Source organism: Crocodylus siamensis, chromosome 2 (assembly GCF_052110815.1).
Source record: "Crocodylus siamensis isolate JL-2025a chromosome 2, ASM5211081v1, whole genome shotgun sequence".
In the NCBI taxonomy this organism is placed as follows: Eukaryota; Metazoa; Chordata; order Crocodylia; family Crocodylidae; genus Crocodylus; species Crocodylus siamensis.
The window spans coordinates 148815204-148839444 of NC_143396.1; the positions used below are offsets into that span (position 1 = coordinate 148815204).

General features: G+C 39.6%; 1 protein-coding gene across 1 annotated transcript in view; it reads left to right on the top strand.

Moving 5' to 3' along the window:
* The window catches only part of CCSER1 (coiled-coil serine rich protein 1), a 1425236-nt gene extending 1409925 nt beyond the window's left edge, over positions 1–15311 (top strand). Inside the window, exon 10 of the mRNA XM_090037073.1 lies at positions 13010–15311. Coding sequence (XP_089893199.1) covers positions 13010–13495 — 486 coding nt within the window. The 3' untranslated portion in view covers positions 13496–15311. The remainder of the gene's footprint in view (positions 1–13009) is intronic.
* Positions 15312–24241: the final 8930 nt, after the last annotated feature.

Genomic DNA, 24241 nt, shown 5'->3' on the forward strand with positions numbered 1-24241 from the left:
AGCACTATGAGGGCTCATAAAGCCATGCCAAGGGTCCTGCAATAACCCCAGCTAGCTCCCTCAACACCCTGGGGTGGAGAGCATCTGGATCCGCTGACTTGAACATGTCCAGCCCCTCCAGAAGCTCTCTAACCCAGTCCTCCCTAGTTTCTGTGTGCTGGGCTTTGCTTCTCTAGTGTAGCAGATGTTGCCAGAAGGCAGTATTAGTTGATCGATAGGAGCAGATTCAGGTTGTTATAAAAACTATACTGATGGTTCAGGTGCAGCCTGAAATCAATACAGAAAAGTGTGTTTTAAGAGACCAAAATGAAGAACAATTACCTATACCAGCTAAATTACATCTGGTATTGGATCATTGTCTACACTGAAAGCTGGTGGACACAAAACTGACAATTAAGCAAGCTGACATGTTGACAGATGGGATATACCAAAGTGCTTATTTAACCTCTGTTGGTAAATTAGATCTGTGGTTATATAAGCTGTAAGAGTTATGAGCAGCGTTCAAAGTCACATAAATTTCAGGACTTCATTCCTTTTGGTCTTTGGAGAAGGGTTGATCAACCATCTTTCTTATTTTCTTCCCTCTTGGCTCCTTACATAGCTTTATGAATTTCTCAGCTGGGGTTGAAAAGGAGAGGGGCAGCATGGTGTATTAAAGTGTTGTTATGACATCAGCAGGGGATTGTGAGTTGTGTTTCAGTATTTACAGTATAGTAGAAGACCCATCCTGCATTCTTTTTTTATTCTCAACATCCAGTGTAGTAAATGGAAGTTATGAGACTTCAAAGAACATGGAACTCCATATCTCTAGTTAGAATAAGTCTCCTCTCTTGATTGCCTTGTTCATAACAATCCTTGTGGGGATATCGTCTGTGGAGCCCTTAGGTCAAGACTCTTTCTTTTTTGTTGTTTGTTTTTTACTTAGGTTGGAGTTTATGCATATTTAATTTTAATTGGTTATCACTATGTACTGGTCAGGGAGAATACTGTATCTGTCTTTCTCGCTATTCTGTATTTCTGCAGTCAGAATGATGAATTTGGGAAAGTTGCTTTATTTGTAAGAATTACATTATAGTCATTTAAGGTAGCCAGCGGCCTTTGGATATAGGCACCTTGAAGATTGAAAATTTTCTGTAGTATTTTTTGTTGTTCAGCTCTCTTCCTAATATTGTATTTCATTACTTTATCACAAGCCAGTCAGCAGCAATATCCATTTTCAAATGTCCTGCAGCACTGTTGTCTTGCTGTTAACTGTTGTCATATTTCACTCATTGGCTTTGAAAATGGAAAGTGATGGATGGCTTCACTGCTTTTTACAGCATTCCCATTCTTAAGTTTTCCACAGGGGTAGTCAATTCTCATTAATTTAAGGGTTTTTTTTCTATACAATAGAAACTTAAGCTATTAAGAAATGGCTCAGCCTCTTAGCATGGTGATAAAACACCACCCATTCACAAATGTTGCAAGTAGTTTACAGAACACACAATCTAAAACTCACCTGGGTTAGAATTCTTCATAGCCAGCCTAAAATCTGGTTCAGTCTGAACTATTTTAATGGGTAGCACTAAAACAGTGTATCTGAAACTCATAAGTCATCCTTCTTCTACCACAACAATGTCATTTCCAAATCCAATAGACACATAGAACTGGTCAATATTTTTAACTGAAATGGAATCGGAAAATGTTATTTCACAAGGAACAATCATAAGCCAGAGAACATGCACTTTAGTGACTCTTTTTAAAAATTTTGATTGGAAATTCCAAATAAATATTTAATTTCATATTTCAAAATAAAATGATTAAAAATATTTTCAGCATAAGATGCAATGTTGTTTCAATCTTTTGGCACATAAAAGTTTTACAAGATGTAATTTAAGCAACTTACCTTATTTACTTGAATCTATGATGACCCTGAATTTAAGACAATTCCCCAATACTTAGGTTCTATATATGGAAATGTTATAAGCTTGTTGTAATATTCCATGCATAGAATCTAATTACTAGAGGGTTGTCTTACATACAGCCTCCCCAGTGCTACAGAGGGTGGTTTAGGCAGGTCAAACAGTTTGCCCGTTGCTTATGCCTGTCCCTCTGCCACCTCTACTCCATGCCTACCTCAACTTAGCCTCTAGTATCCCCTTCCCCCTCTTTTTCCTGCTCCCCCTCTTGCCCCATCCCACAGCCTCTGGTGGGAAGTAGCTGCAGTGGGGAAGATGGCAGGGCAGAGAGGTGGTGGTGGGCAGATAGGGTTCAGGCAGCAGTTTCAGGCAGTTTTGACCCCAGGAAGGGACTGGAGCCCTAGTCATGGCAGTTATGTGCCCTGCTGCCCCACCTCTTCTGTTCTTTGTTCCAAGGCAAGGGACTTCTTGCCCCATATTAAGTAAATATGGTAGCTCTGAACACATTTTTCTATGTGCACAAAAATGGATAAACATTATTAGTCACTTTTTTTTCCCTCCTGTGCTGGAATCCTGAACTGCTTCATGGTGAAAATCCTTTAATGGTGGGGTGTTAAATTCATCTAGCCCTGTGGAGTAACAACAGATTAATAGGATGGGCTGATCCATGGGCTGAATTAATAGCACAAGGCTGATCCAATGGGCTGGATCAGACTCACAGCCCAACCTCACACACTGGATCTGGTGTCTGGGGCATGCAGCACATGTATCAGATCTGACCTGATCCAGTGCACAGGGTTGATCTGGCACATGCGACTTGCACTATGTAGATCTAATTCAAGACCTGGGGGCAGCACTGTCAACTAGATGATAGGGCTCTGTTGGCTGGAGCTGGCCCATGGCCTGCATCCTTGATACTCTTTCTTTAGTGCATCTACTTTTGTAACACACTATCATCTTATCCTTAAATTTGAGTGACAAAAAGCAGTAAGGAGGAAGAGGACTTATCCACCTTTATGTATTAAGTGTTTTTCAGAGACTCAGGTAGGGAGAAATAGAATTGCCCTTAGGTACATTACATCAGTGGTTCTCAACCTTTTTAGACTTGAAGCACTTCTAGGCAGGCTTGCAGCACAGCTTGGGAAAGTGTCAGCCCTTAGTTTTCTTTACAGAACAGTAATAGAGCAGTTTTTTGTTGCAAGGAACTGAGACCTTACAGATATAGATTTCTATTTGAAATCTCTGGGTTTATCTGGTGAATCATGTTTGCAAACCTAACAGTGCTAACATTGTGTAATACCCTGCAGTACACTTGAAAGGATCTCAAGACACCCCTGGGTGCAGCGGCAACTTACTTGAGTATCATTACCATACATGGTGCAAGGGGTTGGATGGTGCCTCTTCTTCAGCAGTCATCAGGTGGCATACTAGTTATTACCATCAATAGAGGTTGCTTTGTGGCTTCTACCAGCTATGCAGGAAACAAGACTGATTTGGAGTCAGTTTGCACTGACTGCAAAATGACTGCTTTAAGGCTTTGTCTCTCTTCAGCATATGTATACTCAGGGCATCTGAGAATCAAGTCCAAAAAGTGAGTTTTCTCTGAATATACAGTCCCACACACTGGGCATGTCTACAAATGCCTAAACTTAATTCGCCTTAGCATAAGGTGCACCAAGGTGATTTAAGCACATGTTGACATGTGGACGCCTTTAACGTGGCTCGCTAGGCAAATACCTTTGCAGCCTGCCCTAGTCAGCACACTGGACAGCTCCCTATGTGGCCTGGCCCTAACCCTCTCCCCCTGTTCCTCTCCAGCAAATGAGAGGGGGCTGGGGCCCAGCTCCTGGGGCGCTGTCAGGAAGAAAAAAATAGTGAGTAGTATTAGAGCTGTTAGTGGTTTCCCTGCACCTCTGCCTCAGGGTGGATTTATTTCCTGGGCAGCCCTGCAGAGGGGATTGAAGAACCAAGCAGAATCCCCAGAGAAGCTGGGAGTTTGCCTGGGATGGGGGTAGCAGGAGCTGAGAAAGCCATGCCAGGCATTGGGGCAGATGCAGTCCCAGCCCACCTGCTGTACTGGGTGGGAGCCCCAGCATGGGTTTCTAAGGGTACCTGAATCCCAGGCGGGCAGTGAGGCATCCCACCCCTGCAGGGCTGCATTGCCCAGGAAGCAAGCCCACCCTAAGGTAGAGTCACAGGGGAGCTGCTAGCAGCTCCAATCCCAACCACCACTTTTTTCTTCCTGGTGGCACCCAGCAGCAGCATGTGGCCCCGCAAGCTGGGCTCCAGCTGGCACAGCACACATAGCGTTAAGGTACTGTACCACATCTAAATGTGGGTTATGGTGCCTTAAATAATTGGGCCTAAATTTCATACTTGGTTTATGTAGGTATCAAATGTAGTCCCAGATCACTCTTAGTCACCATATTTAAGGCACATTAAGGATGTACACGTGTAGATCCATCTTTAATGCACCTTAAATATGGTGACTAATGCAATGTAAAATTGGCTTACTTCATCTTGAGGGTGCACATGTAAGCACGCCCACTGAATAGTAAGTGAAGCATTTTAGCTGGGGGTGGGAGGGGAAAAGTGAATTTTTCACATCTGTTCCCCCCTCTAACACACAAACATTCTGTTTTGTGTATTTTTCACCTTACTGTAGCTGGCTCCCTGAAATGCTGAGTGATAGTAAATCTAACCAGCAGGAAAAAGTTTATCAGAATTTTTTTAGCTACATCAGCTTTAATCACATATGCCAATGAAAATGTACAAGAAAAATGTTAAATTGTTAGCCTCACTGTGAGTCTTTTATGTGAATGCATAATATGTTTAAGCATTATTAGCATTAGATAATGCAGCACCTAGAGCCAAAGGGTATTTTCATTTTATGTCCCCTGAGCTGTCTGGTTGTCAGCAGATTTTATAAGTTACCCCAGAGCTTCAGAGCGGAAATTATCTTGCTTTTGTGAAGAACTCCAAAAAGATTAGTTTTTTTGCTGTTGTCCTTCCCTTCTTAATTTCCACCACTCTGTTGCCCCCCAACCTCAATTAACTTCTGAAGTCTTTTCTTTCTGATTGGAAATCAGTTCTAAAGTTCCCAAAAATAATCTGATATGAAAGGAAACGTTAGCTCTCTCAAATGATTTTTTAAAAAACTAAACATCATTGCTCTCTCTCGAGGCAGGTGAGATATACTGACAGCATTGATCCCCTGACTCTTCTTTCTACTGCTGCAACTTCTGTTGCTTTTTGTAGTTAACAGTGGACTGGTCATAGTTGTTTACTATGTAATACCTTGTTGGGTCCTATTGGCTAAGTTACATCCCATGTACACACACCTGAAAACACCAAGTGCATTTGGTAAACAGTAAAGGAAAGTGCATTTCTCAGAGAGTAATGGAAAATACTTGAAGGTTGTAGAGTTGTCTTGCCAATGACAATGTTGTGCTTTCAAGGGTTTGTTGGAAGCCATTTATTAAAAATTTCCTACTATTTCACCACAAACCAACTCATTTCTTCTCTCAATATTTCTATTGAAATTTTATAATGTGCACAGACATCATCTCAATCTAAATGTTACACTAACAACTACTTATTCATTTTTTAAGGAGAGCAATTTCATCAGTCACAAACTAAGAAAACTGACAATTACTGCCTCAAGCTATTAAGTCTTTACTGATAGTATTAATATCATGTCCACTCCCTTCACATGGGCTGTTACCTCAAGTACTTACTTTAGAAGCCTACAGTCCAGTATTCCTTTTTTAAACTGAACTTTTTAAAACAAATCTTCCTAGACATACCAATGATAGAAAGCAAGAAAAGAGCACTACACTTAAATGTTTTGAAGATATAGGCATTCTATCTAGATCTAGTTATAAAAAGCAAAATGCAAAAACTGTGGTAATGGTGTGTTGTTTCTTTCCTTCCTGTTGCAGAGCTGGAACAATGACCCTTGTGCCAGCGTATAGTTAGAATAACCTGTTGCTGCAGTCATTAAAGTTGTCATTCGCAGAAGTGTCAAATTTCTTTGTAGTACCATTCCCATAAGTATTTCTTTTTGTACACATCTTTGGTACCTCTCACTCTGTAAGAATAACATTTTTCCACATCATGTATCAGTTATTTAGTTTTTTTCCTTTTCATTCTGTCTTTCCAAAAGACAACAAGCCAACTAAGTTGCAGTCACCTTTCCACTTAGGACTATAAAACATGTTTTATCTTAGACCTCCAGGAAGACCCTTGTTTATCACTGTAGGTTCTATAGCTGAAGCTACAAACAGCTGCAATAGCCTGTTTAAACCCTGATTATGCAAATTTCATGCTGCGTATAACTATTTGAGTAGTCCCACTAAATAGCCATAAAAAAGGAAAGTCACTGATACCACACATATAAAATATATACTTTCACTGCCACTGTGAATACCACAGATGTATTTTCATGGAGACACATAGGCTGCTTGCAAACATTAAACAAATAAAACAAAACAGTGCTTTACTTTAAATTCAACATGCTCCCTTGCTGAGCCCAGCAGATGCTTAGAAGAGGCAGTGTGTTAGCTTGGACCTTGCTTTCCCAATGTCTGTATAGATTGAGTGCTTAGTAGGACTTTTTTGGCACTTTTACCTGATCAAATCAGTTTTAGCTAAAAGCACCAAAAAGCCACACTGAAGCACCCAATCAATGCAGATACTGTGGAGCTGGGTCAAAGTAATGCGCTGCTTCTTTCAGTAAGAGTGCATTTTGGGGGGGGGGGGGCGGGTTTAACATCTGCAAGCAGCCACAAACTGTCAGTCTGAGTGTCAGTGGACACATTTAAACAGGCTATTAATGCATAGCAATAAACTGTGGTGCATATTGCACCACAGTGTTTTGCCCCTGGGCGCTGCATTTGAACATAAGTCTGGGACAGCAGCACGTTGAACCGAGTCAGAGCAACCCTAGCTGGCAGCGGGGGCCCAAGGGATAGTCTACCAGCCCAGGGCTATTCTGACCTGGCTCAACATGCTGTGGAGGGGCTGGCTGGGGCAAGCAGGTGCTCTAGTACAGGGCTACCTGGCAGGCACTAGCCAGCTGGGTTAGCTTTTACACGTGTGCTGCTGCACACTACAACATTCCACTGTACGATAGTACTTGTATTTACAAGTACTAACCTACAGCGGAGTTTGTTACTTTACTGAGGCCTAGTAGAGCTGCACATGTAGAAGTGGAGACATTTACTATGGAGCTAACTGGGCAGCTTCACAGTAAACCTGTCATGTAGATGTGCCCAGAGTCTACATTCATGGTATCTTAAATAGTTCTACTAATTTTATTTCCCTCCATGCAATGTCAGAGGTAATTCTTCATTTCAAGCATTTATTTACCAAAATAGTTTCCAAAAGTTTCTTATTAGCATACATTCAGGCAGAAGCTAAGTAAGCCCCAGACAGATATGTTTCCTACCAAATGGTAGTGGAATTTTTTACAAGACTCCCATTGTCTCCTGAGATCCTGACATTTTTACTAGTGAGATGGTTTACCCCTTGATATATTCCTTGTGAATTGTAGGTATTTGTAGCTAAGTGCATTGGTGACACATCTGTGTGGTTCCTCTGGAAAGGCAAGCACATATGCCCCAGTAATTTTGGATTGAAAGAAGGGTAGGAGCCAATGCAATGATCATCTGAGAATATTGTAAGATTCTGGACAAGTGATGGCATTGAATCACTGGTTGAAAAGGCTCCGTTTTTTTTTTTATTAGAGTGAGAAGATGCAACTGGAGTCACATGCTGGGTTCTGAGAATCCAGTAGTCCATTGTTCTTTGTTCTGCAATTTCAAAAGCAAGCTAGTTTTTATAGTTTCATTGTTTAAGAACAGATACTCAAAGATCCGTGATGGAGTATGTACAGAAGTTAAAGTGTAGAGTGTTCAGTCACAGACTTTTTATACTGTCTTTCTGGAACTGATGTCAAATGTTGTCAGTGGTGGCAGATGACAGAACAAGGGGCAACAGTCTGAACTTGCAGCAAAGGAAGTTTAGGTTGGATATTAGGAAAAATCTTTCTCACTAGGAAAGGGGTGAAGCACTGGAATGGGTTACCTAGAGAGGTAGTGGAATCTCTAGCCTTGGAGGTTTTTAAGTCTTGGCTCAACAAAGCCCTGGCTGGCATGATCTAGTTAGGGATGGTCCTGCTTTGAGCAAAGGTTGGACTAGATGACTTCCTGAAGTCCCTTCCAACCCTAATTTTCTATGATTCTATTATTCTATGTGTGTTCATTCATTTTTACATGGAAGGATAGCCTCATCTGTCCAGTATAGACACCAAAGGGGCACCTTTTGTATAGCTACAGCACAGTCTTCAGAGTCCTGTCAGTTTTGTTAGAGAACAGCCTTCCTGCTGACTCTGCCACCTCTGACACCTGGGAACTAGTATTCCCCCAAAGGCATACGTAAAAATCCAAAGCCCTTATCTTTTCACTGCATCTTCATGTCCTCTCTCAGCATCTGATGAAGTGAGCTCAGGCTCACAAAAGAGTATGAATCTCTGAATTAGTCTATAAGGTTCATCCCTACTCTGTCTTCTGCATAACTTCAGACTAACATGGCTAACTATCTCACTTAAATCCTATCACTCAGCTTTGCAAAGAAGTACACAGGTTAGGTTCACTGTGTCATCACCCCCACTATAATTTGAGGTGTTTGTAGGGTGTTATGCATGCTTTCTTGAGTTTGTTTGACAGATACAACATATATAGTCACTACAGGTAAGTAGCACCAAGCAGTATTTGGCTTTGTCATCCTTACGTTTATATGCATTGTGCTATTTGATGTAAAATGCAATTTTATACATTACTAGCCAGTTGTCCATCAAAAATGACAGGGGCAGGAGGTAGAGGAATGGGCTGAGATGGAGTGCCACCACCTAATGTCCCATGTTGCCACTGTTCTGCCTCTTGCAGGGAGTGAAGTCGGGGAGCCAAGGCTAGCACTGCTGGCCTCAGCTCCCCCATCCCCTGTCTGATCTTCAGCACCACTTGCAGGGAGTGGGGATGCAAGCCGAGGTCAGCACTGCTGACCTCGGCTCCTCCACCCTCTGTCCAGTCCTGTGCGTGGCTTTGGAATCATGGCGGTGCTCCCCCACACTTGGAGCACTCTGATTGGTATTTTCTATCAGCCAATCAGTATGAGAATAAAGTGTGACAGACAAGCAGACTTATAGGTTTTTATAATATTAGAATGATAGGGTTGGATTGCCCAACATGATTATGACTTTCAAGTGAGAAACGATGGGTTTTGTTCACCTCAAAGCCAGAATGGCTGAAGAAAAGTAATCACTGAGACTTAGCATCTGACAATCATTCATTTACTTATCAAATAGGGCTCTTGGGACAGGTAGAGGCACTTGAGCCAGATTTTGGGAAAGCCATTTTTCACAATGGAGAAATTAAGTAAGAGACAATATCTTTAGGACATTATATTATTCATCTTTGTGTCTAAAAGTATTCAAATATTCTCCTGATCTGAATTAGACCAGAAAAGACTTGTAGTCTGGTAAACATAGATGGAGGAGGAGCGGTGGGGAGGAATTTATGTTCAGTGTGGACTCCCCAAGAATCCAAGGGGTGCTGTATATAAATGGTCAGATAGGAAACCAAAAATTAACTTCACCTTGAGAGCAAGTTTTTGTGTTTAGCTTGTTCCTGGGCATAAGGAATAGCTTAAGGCCCTCAGTCTGTGAACTGCCCTTGCAGGAGGCCCTGGCAGGAATGTCAGAGGAAGAAGCTGCTTCCTAAGCCATTGAGCTAGATAGAAGCTGCATTCTCAGGTTTAACACACAAGATAAAATCACATTGTTTTGATATTTTTTTTGTTTGTCTGTTCTTATAACTCTGTCTGTACCCCAACATACAGTTACTGATTTCTTATGTTTGCTCTTGTTTTTATAATATTGTATTATATTTTATAAATTATTGTCAGTGTAAGTATAATGTCAGAGTATTTAACCATACAGACAGCAGGCTGCTTCTCTGGAAAGGGGGATCTGTCATTTCTGAGTGCATTATTACTGGATGAGAGTACAGTTCTTCTAGCTAGCAAAACTCCCCCCTGTTAAGTGCTGACATGTTGTGGGTGAGATAGGTAAGGGTGACGCATGATATGCCAAGGAGTTGGCCTCTGACATCTAGTCTGTTCTCAGTGGCCAAGCAGCAGATAGCTTGGAGGAGTCTGTGGAAGAAGGGAGCACCTGAAGGTGTAGGAGCACCCTGGGCATATGCCTCAAAGGTCCCTCTGGCTGCATCTAGGGTCAGGGTATGTCACACACTGCATTCAATATATCCGTCAATTAAGCTGAATAAAAATATATATATATTTCACAAAATGTAAAGTAATACAGCTTGCCATGAGGAAATCTTTAGAGATTTACTTAAAAATCCTTAAACAGTTATTTAACAAAGTAGTAGTATAGGGATTGGGTCCCAAAGTTTTGGCCCCAAAGTAGCAGTAGTTAGCCCCAAGCTGTAGGAATGGCCAAGCTGAAAAGAAATGACCATGTACATGTCGATAGGCAACTGCTGTGTCCTTTCAGCATTCACTGGCAACAGAACTACAGGAAAATATCAGTCTTTGATTACAAGTGAACTAGGTTGCTCGAACAATACTTAAGAAAATGGGACAGGGATAAAAAAAAGGAAGAATGATGTTCCAAATTAACTTTTAAGATAGGGTACAATGGATGCTATTATTGCTGGTTTCTCAAATAGTAACTGGGGCTTAGTAACTATATAACCTTACTAGATAGAGAGAAGAGTAAAAAATATAAAATGAACTAACTAATTGCAATATAAGTTAAAGAACTCCCATAAAACATAATAATGTAGGTGTCTGGAGAAGGAAGAAAACATTTTTGTCTCATTAGTATATACTCAATTTTAGGCCTTTGACTTTGTGTATTGAGGGCTTGAGTTCACTATTTAAGCTCACTGAGATGTGGCTTTGGAATATTGTTTAATCTTTGCCAGACATGTTGGAATGAGATACTTTATGTTCAAAGTTATCATGGCAAGAAGCTTTCTTGTGACTACATAAAAATTTTAATTTCATGTTACAAAAATCTGTCAGCACCATTGTAATAGCTACTGATATTCCCAAATAGAAAGTGGTAAGAGGCATTACTGCACATTGGTAACTGTTACCTTAATTTACTTTGTGTAAATAATTCATTGCAGTGCCAATGCTTGGCATTTTCTCTGGGAAGAAAGAGGTAGTTAGCTGTGTTAGTTTGAAGTTAGTCTGTCACCCTGCCCTGTCTTCTGCCTAGCATCTTCTAATTAGTATAGTTCCTCAATATGCCCTATGCTGTCACACTAAATGCAGATAACTGTTGAGCTGGCAGGATGCTGCCCTAGTTGTATGAACAATTTTCTGCTCAAAATGTTGTTTATTTGATTTTATATCCTAAAGGTTTCAAAATAAGGACATTCTAAACCTTTAAAAAAAAGTATAATATGGGATTGGTGAGAGGAGGAGGAATACAATTGCGGCTACAGGTATCTTGCGTCCTCCAGAACTGGATCAGTGGAGGGCATAACATTATTACTAAGGGTCATGATTGAGTGGAAACAGGTAATTGATTGAGATATGAATCACACGTACACAAAATGGTTAAGTACAGACAGTCAAAAAGCCTGAGGCTGAATTGAATCAATCTTCACGGGTTAGTCTAAGCTGCATAGATAGAACCAATAAGCAAGTGAACAGATTTCACTTTTGATTCTGGAGATGGAGCCACATGCCTGCAGTGGCCCAGTCCAGAAGCCGGTGGGCATTAGAGCACGCCTCCCGACTAAGCTGAAGCAGATAGCTTGGGCCAAGGTTAGCCCACACACCCTGTGAGGGAGGCACAAAGCATCCTGGGATGTTGGGGGACTGTGAGTTAACTTGAATCTAGAGAGGATCTGGGAAAGAAATTCAATAGATCGATTTAACCTAAATCAGTTAAGTCTGATACTATGTCCATCCAGGTTTATCTTAAATCAGTTTTGGCCATTTTGAAGGCAGTTTGGGTGCCTATATATGAGAAGCGAGGCTGCTCCGACATGCTGTAATTATAGTGCATTGGAGCAGGCTCGATTTAATCAAGTCTGCTAGAGCATGATAATTACCGCATTCCAGCAGACTCCATCATCTTGCGTATCACCATCCCCATGGTTAAAAATGGGGGGGGGGGGGCACTTTAACTAAAGCTCATTGAGCAAGCTTTAGTTAAGTGACCCTGACACCATTTTTAAGTGTGTGGACACTGATACACGAGATGCTCCCAGGCACTTTAATTAGAGTGGCTCTCAGAGCTGCTCTAATTAAAGTACCCCCCACTCTTCCAGGAGCACATGTATAAATGTCCTTTACGTGCACTGAACTTCTGTTGTGTTACAGATTTGAACCAGTTACTGATCACCATTTTATGAGTAATTTCTGTCCCTAGACAATATGATAAATGCTGATATGCCCCTTATTTTGTATCTTTAAGTCCCTCATTCAGCAAAACATTTAAGTATGCATTTAACTTCATGCAGATAAGGAACTATCTAAATTGACTTCAACAGGACTACTCACACATGTAATGTTAGCATGTTCTGAGTTTAACAGCAATGTAAAGTATTTAGAATTTGTTTTCTTTTCATTTCATAGATAATGCCTGAAAGGATTTAGAGTTAGCTTTCTAGAACCAAACTATTATTTCTTTAACTAAGATAAGTGCAAAACAAATTGTTTTAAAAGTCATGAGGCTTCCCTATATATCTATTCCTCCCTAAAAGAATCTGCCTTTTCAATTTAACTAGGTTTTTAAAGCAAATTCCCAAATTCAATATATTAAATAAATGCTTTTCAAAGTTGTTTTGTTAACTATAAATGAATAATTCTTCAATTTTACACTAGCAGTGCCTTGGGAGATGTGCTAACATTTGAGATTTGTCTTTCATTTTAATCAAGCAGCAGTGAATGCCTGGTCTGTTGCTTATCTGCAGATGCTACTGGGAGTGCTCTGCATGCTGTGTGCTGTTTTAGTGTTAATATGTTCTGTTGCTAATGCCTTTTTTTCATTTCTGTTTTCTTTGCTCCAGGCTACATATCTAAACAGAATTACGATCCAAAATCTCAACACAAGGGACAGAAAGTCAGCACATACTCCCACCGAGGACCCTTTTAGATATTCATCGGGCAACCAAGCAACTGCCTACGAGACCAAAAGCTGTCAGCTGTCAAATTTGTGTCGGAGCAACCTCCTGAAAGATAAAGAAATAGTGGAAGTCGTTAAACACACAAGAGGCACATATGAAACCCTCACTTCTAACGTCACCCAGAATCTTTTGGCCAACACTGCGCGAAATACAGTAAAGCAAACACCGAATGCAGAAAACTTCCCTGTATTTTCAGGGGCTCCAAAGGATCAGACTACTATACCCCGGCAGCATTCCACATTTACAGGAAGACTCGGACAGCCTCCAAGGGGACCAATTTCCTTACACATGTACAGCAGGAAAAATGTTTTCCTTCATCATAATATACATACTGCAGAGCTGCAGACTTTAGGTCAACAAGATGGGTAACAAGATTCTCCTATTTTTCTCATGGAAGGAGTGGACAGAGTTGTTTAAAGGGGGAACATTGCTTGTCTAGAGCCTTAAGTTCTCATCTGCTGCTAGCTTTACATTTAAAAAAAACATTTTATGGGGTTCATATTTTCCCTTGTTGTGCGAGGGGAGGGGAAGGGTGGACTAGCATGTTAACTTAAATAACTAGATTGAATTGTCTTCGAGAAGTCACCATTTGTATAATATACATCTGGGACCATCTGGCTGGTGTCTCTAATCCAAATAGAGTCAATAATTTATGATCTTTTTGCCTCCATAAACCAGTGACACACTGAAGTTCCAGAGGGTGATCTCAGATAGCACTGTCTACATTTAATGGTGTTGCTGTAAAAGTAGATTGGGGATTGAGTAGATAAATAATCAGTAAACATTCCTGAATTTCATAGAGACTAGGGAAATAGAAGTCTTTGAGACCCTCTCTTGACATCTTTCTTTGTTTTACTTTAAACAAGACATTTTCATACATTTTAAACTAGAAATGTTGTGACGTCCTCTCCTACTGTGTGAATTTTGTGAATGCTTCATTACACCAGTAGAGGAAGACTGCTTTTGTTTTTTTGTTGTTGTTGGGGTTTTTTTGTTTTTTTACCCTAATGTTCAGTCCACACAGGTTTACCAAGGATTTCAGAATGAGTAATTTGGATCCAAACTGAGGTTGATAGCTTCAATTGTCCAAAAACTTTATTTTCACTATTTTTATTGTATTACAACACTTCACATTGTGGTGATATTTGTTGTGCTTTCATAGATGATACATCACTCATGGCACAATATGACATTCTGTGCCATTTGATGCAACTTGTAATGGCATCCTGTGCCATCTGATGCATCATGTAATGTCATGCCACACCCCAGTGTATGAAGCTATAAATGGATGAAAATCTAAAACAAATTGTGTTCTTTTATCATTCAAGCCACATTTCTTTTGTAAATTAGCATTTCTGCAAGACTATAGCTGTACTTGATCTGGAGTAGATTAACACAGCATGCTTGATAGTCTATTGTCATGGTACATACCTGATGAGACCCATCTATTAGTTGATATACAGCTTGCTCGTCTCACAGAAACTTGATATCATCTGACCAAACTTTAGAACAGTCAATGAAATAAGACCCTATTGGATCTCTCCACAGGACTAGGAATTGGGTAGCTCAACCAAGTTATAGTAAACGTGTGGCATATACTAAGCTTGACTCTTAGCTTAAAACCTCTGTGATGGCAGGCAATCTTTTTGAATAATAATTGGCATATAATCAGAAATTCACAAATAACTGGAATCTTCTGCACTTCAGTGAATATGAAGCAGACATAGGCAAGGTCACTTCTCTGTGTGTGACAAATAATGAAAGTGCACATCAGATTCTCACACAAAGATTTGAGCAGCTAACACAACTTATTTGCAGTACCACCCAACATATTTTGAAACTCCCATACTTGTTACACAGTGACTTCACTTTTAAAGGTAGTTCACAACAGTGCATGCAAAAAATATTTAGTAGGGTATACATTTTCCAAGCAGAACACACGGCCTTTCCCTAGCAGTCTACCTTTCAGCTTGACTGCTTGGGTTAGGAAAACATATATATTACAAGCCTCGGGAAAAGTGCTGCAAAGCCATGTTAGTAACCTTGATCTGCTAGGCTTCTGTTTACAGGAGACTTTAATTTGGTTAGGGTTAGTTTTAGGACATCATCTGCTGCTGAAGACACTAAGTTTTATCTGAATATGATATAGTGGTAATTTGGGGTTTTTAGAGCCAACCATATCAGAATCAAGACAAACATTTGCCAAACTCCTTCACTTCTTATTTAGTTTTGGGGGGGGGGAGGGGAGAAGAGGGGGGGTTATTACTGCCAAAACAGAACAATGCAAAACTGCAAATACAGGTTCTCTGAATTAACTGTGGGTGTTCCTAATGCTTCAAAACTCCTAGTTTACTTTATAGTCTACAAACTTAAAAAAAATTAGTAATATAATATCACTGTTCAGATTCATGTTTTTCTCTGAACAGTTTTTTTATGGTTATGGTAAACTGAAAAGGACAGCTGCTGATTATTAATCACATATTTTATCCTGGCTTATCTCAAGAGTTCACGTGTGCAACTATATTTCAGACCTGTAAATAAATTAGCATAATATTGTAATCAAGGGCTTTTTTCCAGGATACAAATGTACTATAATACATAGAACTCTTACATTTTACTTATGTACTATATCTATAGTTAATTTTTTCCTGGAAAAAATGGAATTTTGGATGATACTTTATATAAAAAAAATCTGTCTACAAAAATGTTTTAAATGCTACTATTTTCTTGGAAAATCTTTTTTTAAAGTGGGGAAAAAACCCCCAAACCTAAACAAACAAACAAACAAAACCCTGAAGAAAATAGATCAATTAAAGTGAGGGATATTTTTAAAAAAAAGTCATCTTAAAGCTGTTTTGTATCACCATTTTCAGCATTGTTATAACATTATTTCTAATACGATGTGTAAATCTGGCCCAGAGAAGGGCAATAACCACATGTTAATGTACAGTACAGCAGTAACTATAAAACAGGGTTCCTTTGTGTGAGCCTCTTGTGTATATAGTAACTCATAAAGCAACAGCATGTGGACATTCTTTCAGTGAATTGATTCCTTTGTACTAAAATCTCTAGTTTTCTAAGACTGTTCCATGTAAAAATGATTTATACATTTCTCCAAGGCTGTACATATCCAAAGACATGACACCAGGGGGGAAAAGGACTTATTATTTTTACCACAGATGTATCTTCTTCTTTTTTCTTTTCTGTATATATCTGTACAACAAAACATAACTCTTGTAAAATTTCTACTGTGAATTGTTTCTTGTGAGTTCCAAATTTGTTGATGTTTTAAAGGACATTTTAAGGAGAAGGAAATCCCCAAAGAAAAGCTGTTTCCATTTGAATCAATGTCCCATTTAAAAAAAAAAAATCACTTGGCACCGGAAGCATTGTTTCCATGCCCTAAATATTTTTATAATTTAATGAAACCACATTGGAAAAAAACTATTTAATCTCTGTAATCATTGTTATTCACTTAATTAGATTGTGTGCTTCCACAAGTGTTTCAAGAGATTATATTATACTATATAATGACACAAGGACCCCACGCATGTAGGGAGTGAAATCTGCCCCTGTGTGAGAGTGCCAGCACAATGTTTATCTACTCCTTTGTCCAGTTATAGCTTCCAGAATGATGGTGGGCCTCACAGTACATGGGTGAATTTCAACCAGAGAACATGAAGAAATGAACATGAGAACAGTGCACTAAAGCAATCCAGGGGCTAGATTTCCATGAGCAATTATTTTCATTCAGGCCACACGGTACAATGAAACTGTTTGAAAGACAATAACTAACACCAGCAAGTCTACTACCTTTTCCTTTGTTTATACTGAGTTTATATTGAGGCATGGCTGTATATTGAGGCATGGCCTACATGCCACATGCAGTCATCCCACCAGAATGTAGCCATGCACATGGAACCAATTGATTTTTTGAACTTCTTTCCCAGATCCCCTCCAGATTCAAGTTAACTCACAGTCCCCCAACATCCCAGGATGCTTTGTACCTCCCCCATAGCCTCCCTCACAAGGTATGTGGGCTAACCTTGGCCCAAGCTATCTCTTTCAGCTCAGTAGGGAGGTGTGTTCCCCCGAGCGCCCCCGAGCTTCTGGACTGAGCCACTGCAGGCTGTGGCTGCATTTCCAGAATCAAAAATGAATGCAAAGTGTTTGGAATGACTATGAACTCTGAGCACTCCACTGCTGAAACAAGGCAATGTCATCTGAGGTGATCCACATTTGTGTAGGAAGACAAAGTTTTCCTCTCTGTTAAGTTTAATTTAATTCCCTGACTCATTATCCTGTTACATCTGTATTAGGATCACTTAAAGGGCTTTCCTAACCTACCTTCTTCCCTGGAAAACTGAAAAAGAGAATGCTTGAGATTTCCAAGTTTATTTCCAGACCAGAGAGGTTCAAATGAAATTTGGATAAGCTTTGTGTAAGTTGTGAATGTTTGGCTCTTTACCCAAAACATTCATGTTCCTCTCTATGTTATGCTGGTGGTCATGTCATCTTTGGCATATAAAAAAAGAAGGATGCCTAAGCAATACATTTTTCTTTCCTTTTTTCCTTCCCTGGAAATGTTGACTCCTGGCTACTGTAATTTTATATGATACAAATTTATATAGTGTAATCTGTAACTTTTTGGATACAGGCTTCAGTTTAATTTAAACATTCTCTTATATGACATATTTGTTGTGCCATAACCTCAGCTGGTTACAGTGGTGTAGTATTGTTGGCTTTGGTGGCAGTATGTTGATTTATACCAGCTGAGAATCAAAACTGTGGTCTTTAATTTAAATAAGGGCTGTCCAGATGCCATAATCCTTCTTGGGATGGTCAGGATATTCAGGACACTCATGTTCAGAAGCACAGAAAGAATTTTAATCTGTCCTAGATAAATGCAAGTCTGTAGTTATCATGAACCACCTGTCAGTGCTTCCTCCATGTCAAGACCCCAGAATAAGGTATCTAGGAAACCTGTTTAGTCCTTAAATAAAAACAATTGATTTTACAGTAAAGTAGCATGATTTCCTTTGTTAATAATCTTGTATAAATAGAATGTAAGAACTAATATGCAAAATATAGTGGAACGTTTTTACTGGTAAGTACAGAGGCATCAGGAATGGGGGTAAGGAAACATAAGCTGCAATAGCTTCTATGTGGATGACACTCAGCTTTGTATTTCATTCTCCTTAGCTCAATCACTGTTGCTGGGTGAGTTATCCAACTTTCATAGGTTGGTGTGTGGATGATGACAAGGATTCATCTGTGGGATGCTTATACCTGGAGCCCTGTTCCTAGCCAGAGGACTGTTTCCATCTGAGTTCTATCAGCATAAGGTGTTGACTAACCTATTTAAATGCTATATGGTTTTGATGAGGTCTTCCTCAGTAACTGTTTGCTCTTTCATGTTAGCTAATCAACCAAGATACTCAGGATAATTACCTACTGAATTAAACAACAAGGGGCTGCCAGAGGGTATCCTCTGTGATGGGCTTTAGCTTTGCAATTTATTTCCTGGTTAGGCTCAACTGGCTAATTTTAATAATCTTGAGTTCATGCTGCAATGCCTTCATGTTGTTCCAGCAATGGAAGTGAAGAAAGTTCTTTTGTTAGCTTTTATAGAATTATCATATCATCTAAAAACTTTTGAATTAATTAGTATTGAAATATATTTTAATTGTCATGAAGCCAGCAGTCTAATAATTTAAATACAATGATTTTTTTCTCCACAACTTCATTGTCAACAAGAGGTTATAATAGAATTACAATTTACACATATGTTTATTTAACATTTTAATTATAAACAGTATTCATAATCTTTGTGGCTCAAAAGTTATGCTTGCAGCTTATTGTTCATTGCAGTTTATTGGGCAGCTTCAACTGCTGGTGGGTGCACAGGCAAAGAAAGCTCTTTAACAAAAATGTTCTGGTACTGGTTTTACACCTAAGCAACTCCATTGGTTTCAGTGGAGCTAGTTCTGATTTATTTCAAAGCCAAATGAGAATCAGGCTCAAGTTGTACCTGTTATTTTCCAACTGAGAAAGTTCCCAAACCTACCAGTTAGGCTTATATTTGCTCAGAGTCATTATAATTTGCAGCACTGCTCCCACAATGTCAACAGTGCAAGAAGAACTTTACTTTTCATTCTTTTTCATGATGTCAGTACTTTTTCAATACTAGTATGGGTTTTGTTTTTCAGTAGTGAAGCCTCAGTTCATTAAAGTACAAACTTCTGTCCTTAATCATATCAGTCCCAACAACTTAAACAAAAGCAACTTCTTCTCAGAGAAAGTACCAAGAAAAGAACAACATTTTTCTAATAATGGAACAGATATTTATGAAAAAATGAAAATCAGGATGTGTAAAGAATGGGTAAACATAACATTCGGGTAGAAAATGCACAAATAGACCTCTTTGCACAAGCTCCTTTGTCTCTGTACTGTCAGGTTTTGTTTTCCAGTCCATTGGGTTTTTTTGTTTGTTGTTTTTTTTTAATCTTCCACATTTTCTTTTCATGGTTAAGAGTGCAAAAATACCCATGCTGCACCTTGCAATGTCACTTTTTTCCCCCTTATTATTATATGGAGAAAATAAGGAAGAAATCAAAATGCTTAACTTTTGATGCAGCTGATGTTGTTTAAACAAGAGGATCAACAGCACGTAAAGATCCACATAAGTGGAGAGCAGCTGTTTTAGAAATAGAAAAAAATCTAATGGAAGGGAAAAAGAGTGACAGATTGATAACTCTTTTTCTATTCAGAGAGTGCTAGCGCATAGCTTTTCTTTGTACAACTAAAGTAATATTTATAAAACAAAACATTTGGAGAAAAAAAATAGAGCATAAGACAGAGAGACAATAATATGACCTTGCCATTATGGGAAAGGTCACAACAATATTTTCATTAAATGTTTTCTAACATTAATTTACATATGACTTGAGATGCAATGATATCTCAAATAGTTCATGGCAATTTGGGCAGCAGTGACCACAAAACGATTGAGTTCAGGATCTTGAGGAAAGGAAGTATGGAGAGCAGCAGAGTAAGGACCCTCAACTTCAGAAAAGCAGACTTGCATACTCAAGGAACTCATGGACAGAATCCACTGGGAAGCCAATCTGAGGGGGAGAAGACTCCAGGAGAGCTGGCTGTACTTTAAGGAATCCTTACTGAGAGTGCAGGAACAAACCATCATGATGCACAGGAAGACTAACAAGTATGGCAGAAGAGCAGCTTGGCTTAACAGGGAACTCTTCAATAAACTAAGTCACAAAAATGAAGCTTATAAAAAATGGAAGTTTGGACAAATAAATAGGGAGGAGTATAAAAGCATTGCTGGGTATGCAGGGATGAAGTCAGGAAGGCCAAAGCACAATTGGAGTTGTAGCTAGTAAGGGACACAACGGGTAACAGGAAGGGTTTCTTCAAATATGTTGGTAGCAAGAGGAGAATCAGGGAAAGTGTGGATCCCTTACTGAATGGGGGAGATAAACTTGTGACAGAGGATGCAGAAAAGGCTGAAGTGTTTGATGCCTTCTTCACCTCAGTCTTCCCAGGCAAGATCAGCTCCTGACTACTGCACCTGGCTGCACAGTTTAGGGAAGAGATGAGCACCCAACAGTGGAAAAAGAACAGGTTAGGGACTATTTAGAAAAGCTGGACAAATCTGCATGGGATGCACTCTGTGGGCACTGGATATATGACCCGGGTACCCTTTTCTGGGCAGACTCAAAACCCTCAGACTGACCATGACCTTTCCATTTGATAACTGGCAAATTTTATTGATACACAGTGAAAGCAGATAAAAACAATGCAAGCAATTCTGTCTCCAGTCCTAGATCTGTCATTAGAGGGAAGGTATGTCTGGCCAATATGCAGGCTTCACTCTCAGGTTCTCTCTTGAAGGTCAGATGACAGCAGCCTGGAGGTCAGAGGGTTAACCCCTCCCCCCCAGTGGGGTGGATGTTATTGGCTGGCGGTGTGCCTTCTGACCAGGTTCCCATCTCAGGGACACTTTGCTGCTCTGAAATCCCTCCTTTTGTATCTTTTTTCCCTTCTGTGATGAGTCTTCATTTTTGGGCATTATTGATTGGTCTTTCTGTGGTAGTCATACTGTTCATGTTCTATCCTGTCAGTATATTTTTTGCTTCACAAACCCATCATATGAGCACATCTTAATCTGGACCTTTTCTCATGTTATGGAATAGTGTGGTACATGTCATTAATTTTCCAGCCTGTGTGTCTGCTTGCTGCTTGCCTATCAGACACAGTGGGCCTTGATGAAACTTTGTCACAAACAGGCTTTTAGGAATCCATTAACCCTTGCCATTGCCCTGCACCATTGTTCTACTTTACCTACAAGCCAGTTCCCAAAAGTAAACCTCTAAATACCATTTTCTAGCCATTGCACCTGAGGGTGTTGAGGTAGTTGACTGATGTGATTGCAGAGTCATTGTCCATCATCTTTGCAAACTGATGGCAATCAGGAAAGAGGTCCCAGACAACTGGAAAAGGACCTTACCTCAGTTCCTTGAAAAAACATGGATGCTCAAGGAATCCATATCTAAGCACTTGGAGGAAAAGCAGGTGATTAGGAAAGTCAGCATGAATTCATCAAAAGCAAGTCATTCCTGACTAATATGATTGCCTTCTATGATGAGATGACTGGCTTTGTGGATGTGGGGAGACCAGTTGATGTGATATACCTTGATTTTAGCAAGGCTTTTGATATGCTCTCCTACAACAGTCCTGCAGGCAAGCTAAGGAAGTATGGGCTATCTGAATGGACTGTAAGGTGGAAAGAAAACTGGCTGGAGCACTGGGCTTCATGGGTAGTAATCAATGGCTTGATGTCTAGTTGGCAGCTGGTATCACGTGGAGTGCCCCAGGTGTCAGGCCTGGGGCCAGTTTTGTTCAATGTCTTCATCAACAACCTGGAAAATGGCATAGAGTGCACCCTCAGGAAGTTTGCAGATGACACAAAGCTGTGGGGAGTAGTAGATATGCTGAAGGGTAGGGCTAAGATTCAGAGTGACCTTGACAAATTGGAGGATTGGTCTAAAAGAAATTTCATGAGGTTCAACAAGGACATGTGCAAAGTCCTTCATTTATGATAGAACAATCCCGTGGATAAGTACAGGCTGGCGGCTGACTGGCTGGGCAGTAGGTCTGTAGAAAAGGACCTGGTGGTTACAGTGGACAATACGCTGAATATGAGCCAACAGTGTGCCCTTCTTGCAAAAAAGGCTAACTACATACTAGTAAGAGTGTTGCCATCAAGGCAAGGGTAGTGATTATTCCCCTCTATTCAGTACTGGTGAGGTCATATCTGGAATACTGTGTTTAGTTTTGGACCCTCCACTACAGAAAGGATGTGGACAAACTGAGAGAACTGGGCTTATTTAGTCTAGAGAAGAGGAGACTGATGGGATTTTATAGCAGCCTTCAATTACTTGAAGGGGGGTTCCAAAGAAGATGGAGCTAGCCGGGATGTTCTCAGTGGTGGCATATGACAGAACAAGGAGCAACAGTCTCAAGTTACAGCAAGGGAAGTTTAGGTTGGATATTTGGAAGAATTTTCTTAGTAGGAGGGTAGTAAGACCCTGGAACTGATTAGCCAGAGAGGTTGTTCTCCGTTCTTGGAAGATTTTAAGACCCAGCTAGACAAAGCTGTGGCTGGAATGATCTAGTTGGGGATGGTCCTGCCTTGAGGAGGGCATTAGACTAGATGACCTCCTGAGGTCCCTTCCAACCCTAATTTTCTATGATTCTATGATATTAAGAAATCACTATCTTGATGATAATAATAAATATAATTGGCTTTTTCTCTTTGTGGCCATGCCACAAATGAAAACAACAACCAATTTAGATCAAAGGACAAACGCAGTTACCTTACCAATTGTTAAGGCAGGTCTAGCTGTATAAAGGGGATAAAATGATAGCCATCTGATTTGGTGATAATGCTCTTCACTCATTTTGCACAGTATAAATGTAATTCCAGATGCAAGGCTGTGTTAAATCTGGCATTAAATCGATAGCTCTATTGTCTAAATACAGGGTGCATCTATATGAGAAGCTTCTTGCACATTGGCTTAATAACACTGCACAGTACAGCATCACAGCACAAATCATGCACCAGCACTAACTTTAGGTACTTTGCAGTTAGTCCTTTACTAAGGAAGTAGTAAACTGAATGCATTGTATCTAAGGTGCATTAATGAATGTGTAGACGTGCCCACAATTACATTTATTTGTCTTTTATTCTCCAATAGAAGGCTAAGAGTCTTGTGAAAAACATGTAATGTGGGATTTTTCAAAAGGGCTCACCATGGGGTTAACACCTCTCCCACATTCAATACCAAAACTCCCACTGACTTCAAAGCATGTAAGCCAAAGCACACCAGTTTTGAAAACTCCACTTTTGAGTAATAGCTGAACTAGAAAATTAGTATTAGAAAGGATAATGCTCTTTTTTTTTAAATGTGGAACCTTTTAATTTCTGTATTGAAAATTAGGTTGGTTATATATGATCATTTTCCCTGTGGATTTTTTTTACTGTATGTCTGTTAATATTTAGGATCTTCCTTTACTAGCTCAATTATATAAAAATTAGATGAGTTATATATTCGATTGACTTTTATATTCTGTGCTGCTAAAATTCTTTTTTATATCAGTGTTTTGTACAATTATATCCAATCAGGTCTGTTTTTGTTTACAAAAATGGTCACTCTGTTAACTGTTTTTTTCCTTAGTATCATTGAATGCAATGCATAGAAGCTTTGCATTAGGTGTTTTAGAACGATCACAAACATAAGAAATTAGAGAAAGCAATTAATCTAATATAAAGTTTGAATAAGTGCACTTTTTAACTATATTAGAGTGAGTTAAATGCTGGCCATATATGAGACAATTAAGGTTTTTGGAGGGTTTTTTTTTTGTTTTTAATGGTCTTCTGTGGGGGGCCTGGATTTTAGCCTAGCGATTTTTCAGTATCAGAAAAGAAACTGTAAAATATTTAACAATTGATGTCTTGAAAAAAGACACGTTTTAACTACTTGGGGGAAAAAAAGCAAAAGTTTTACATACACTGGGTGTGCCTACAAGTGC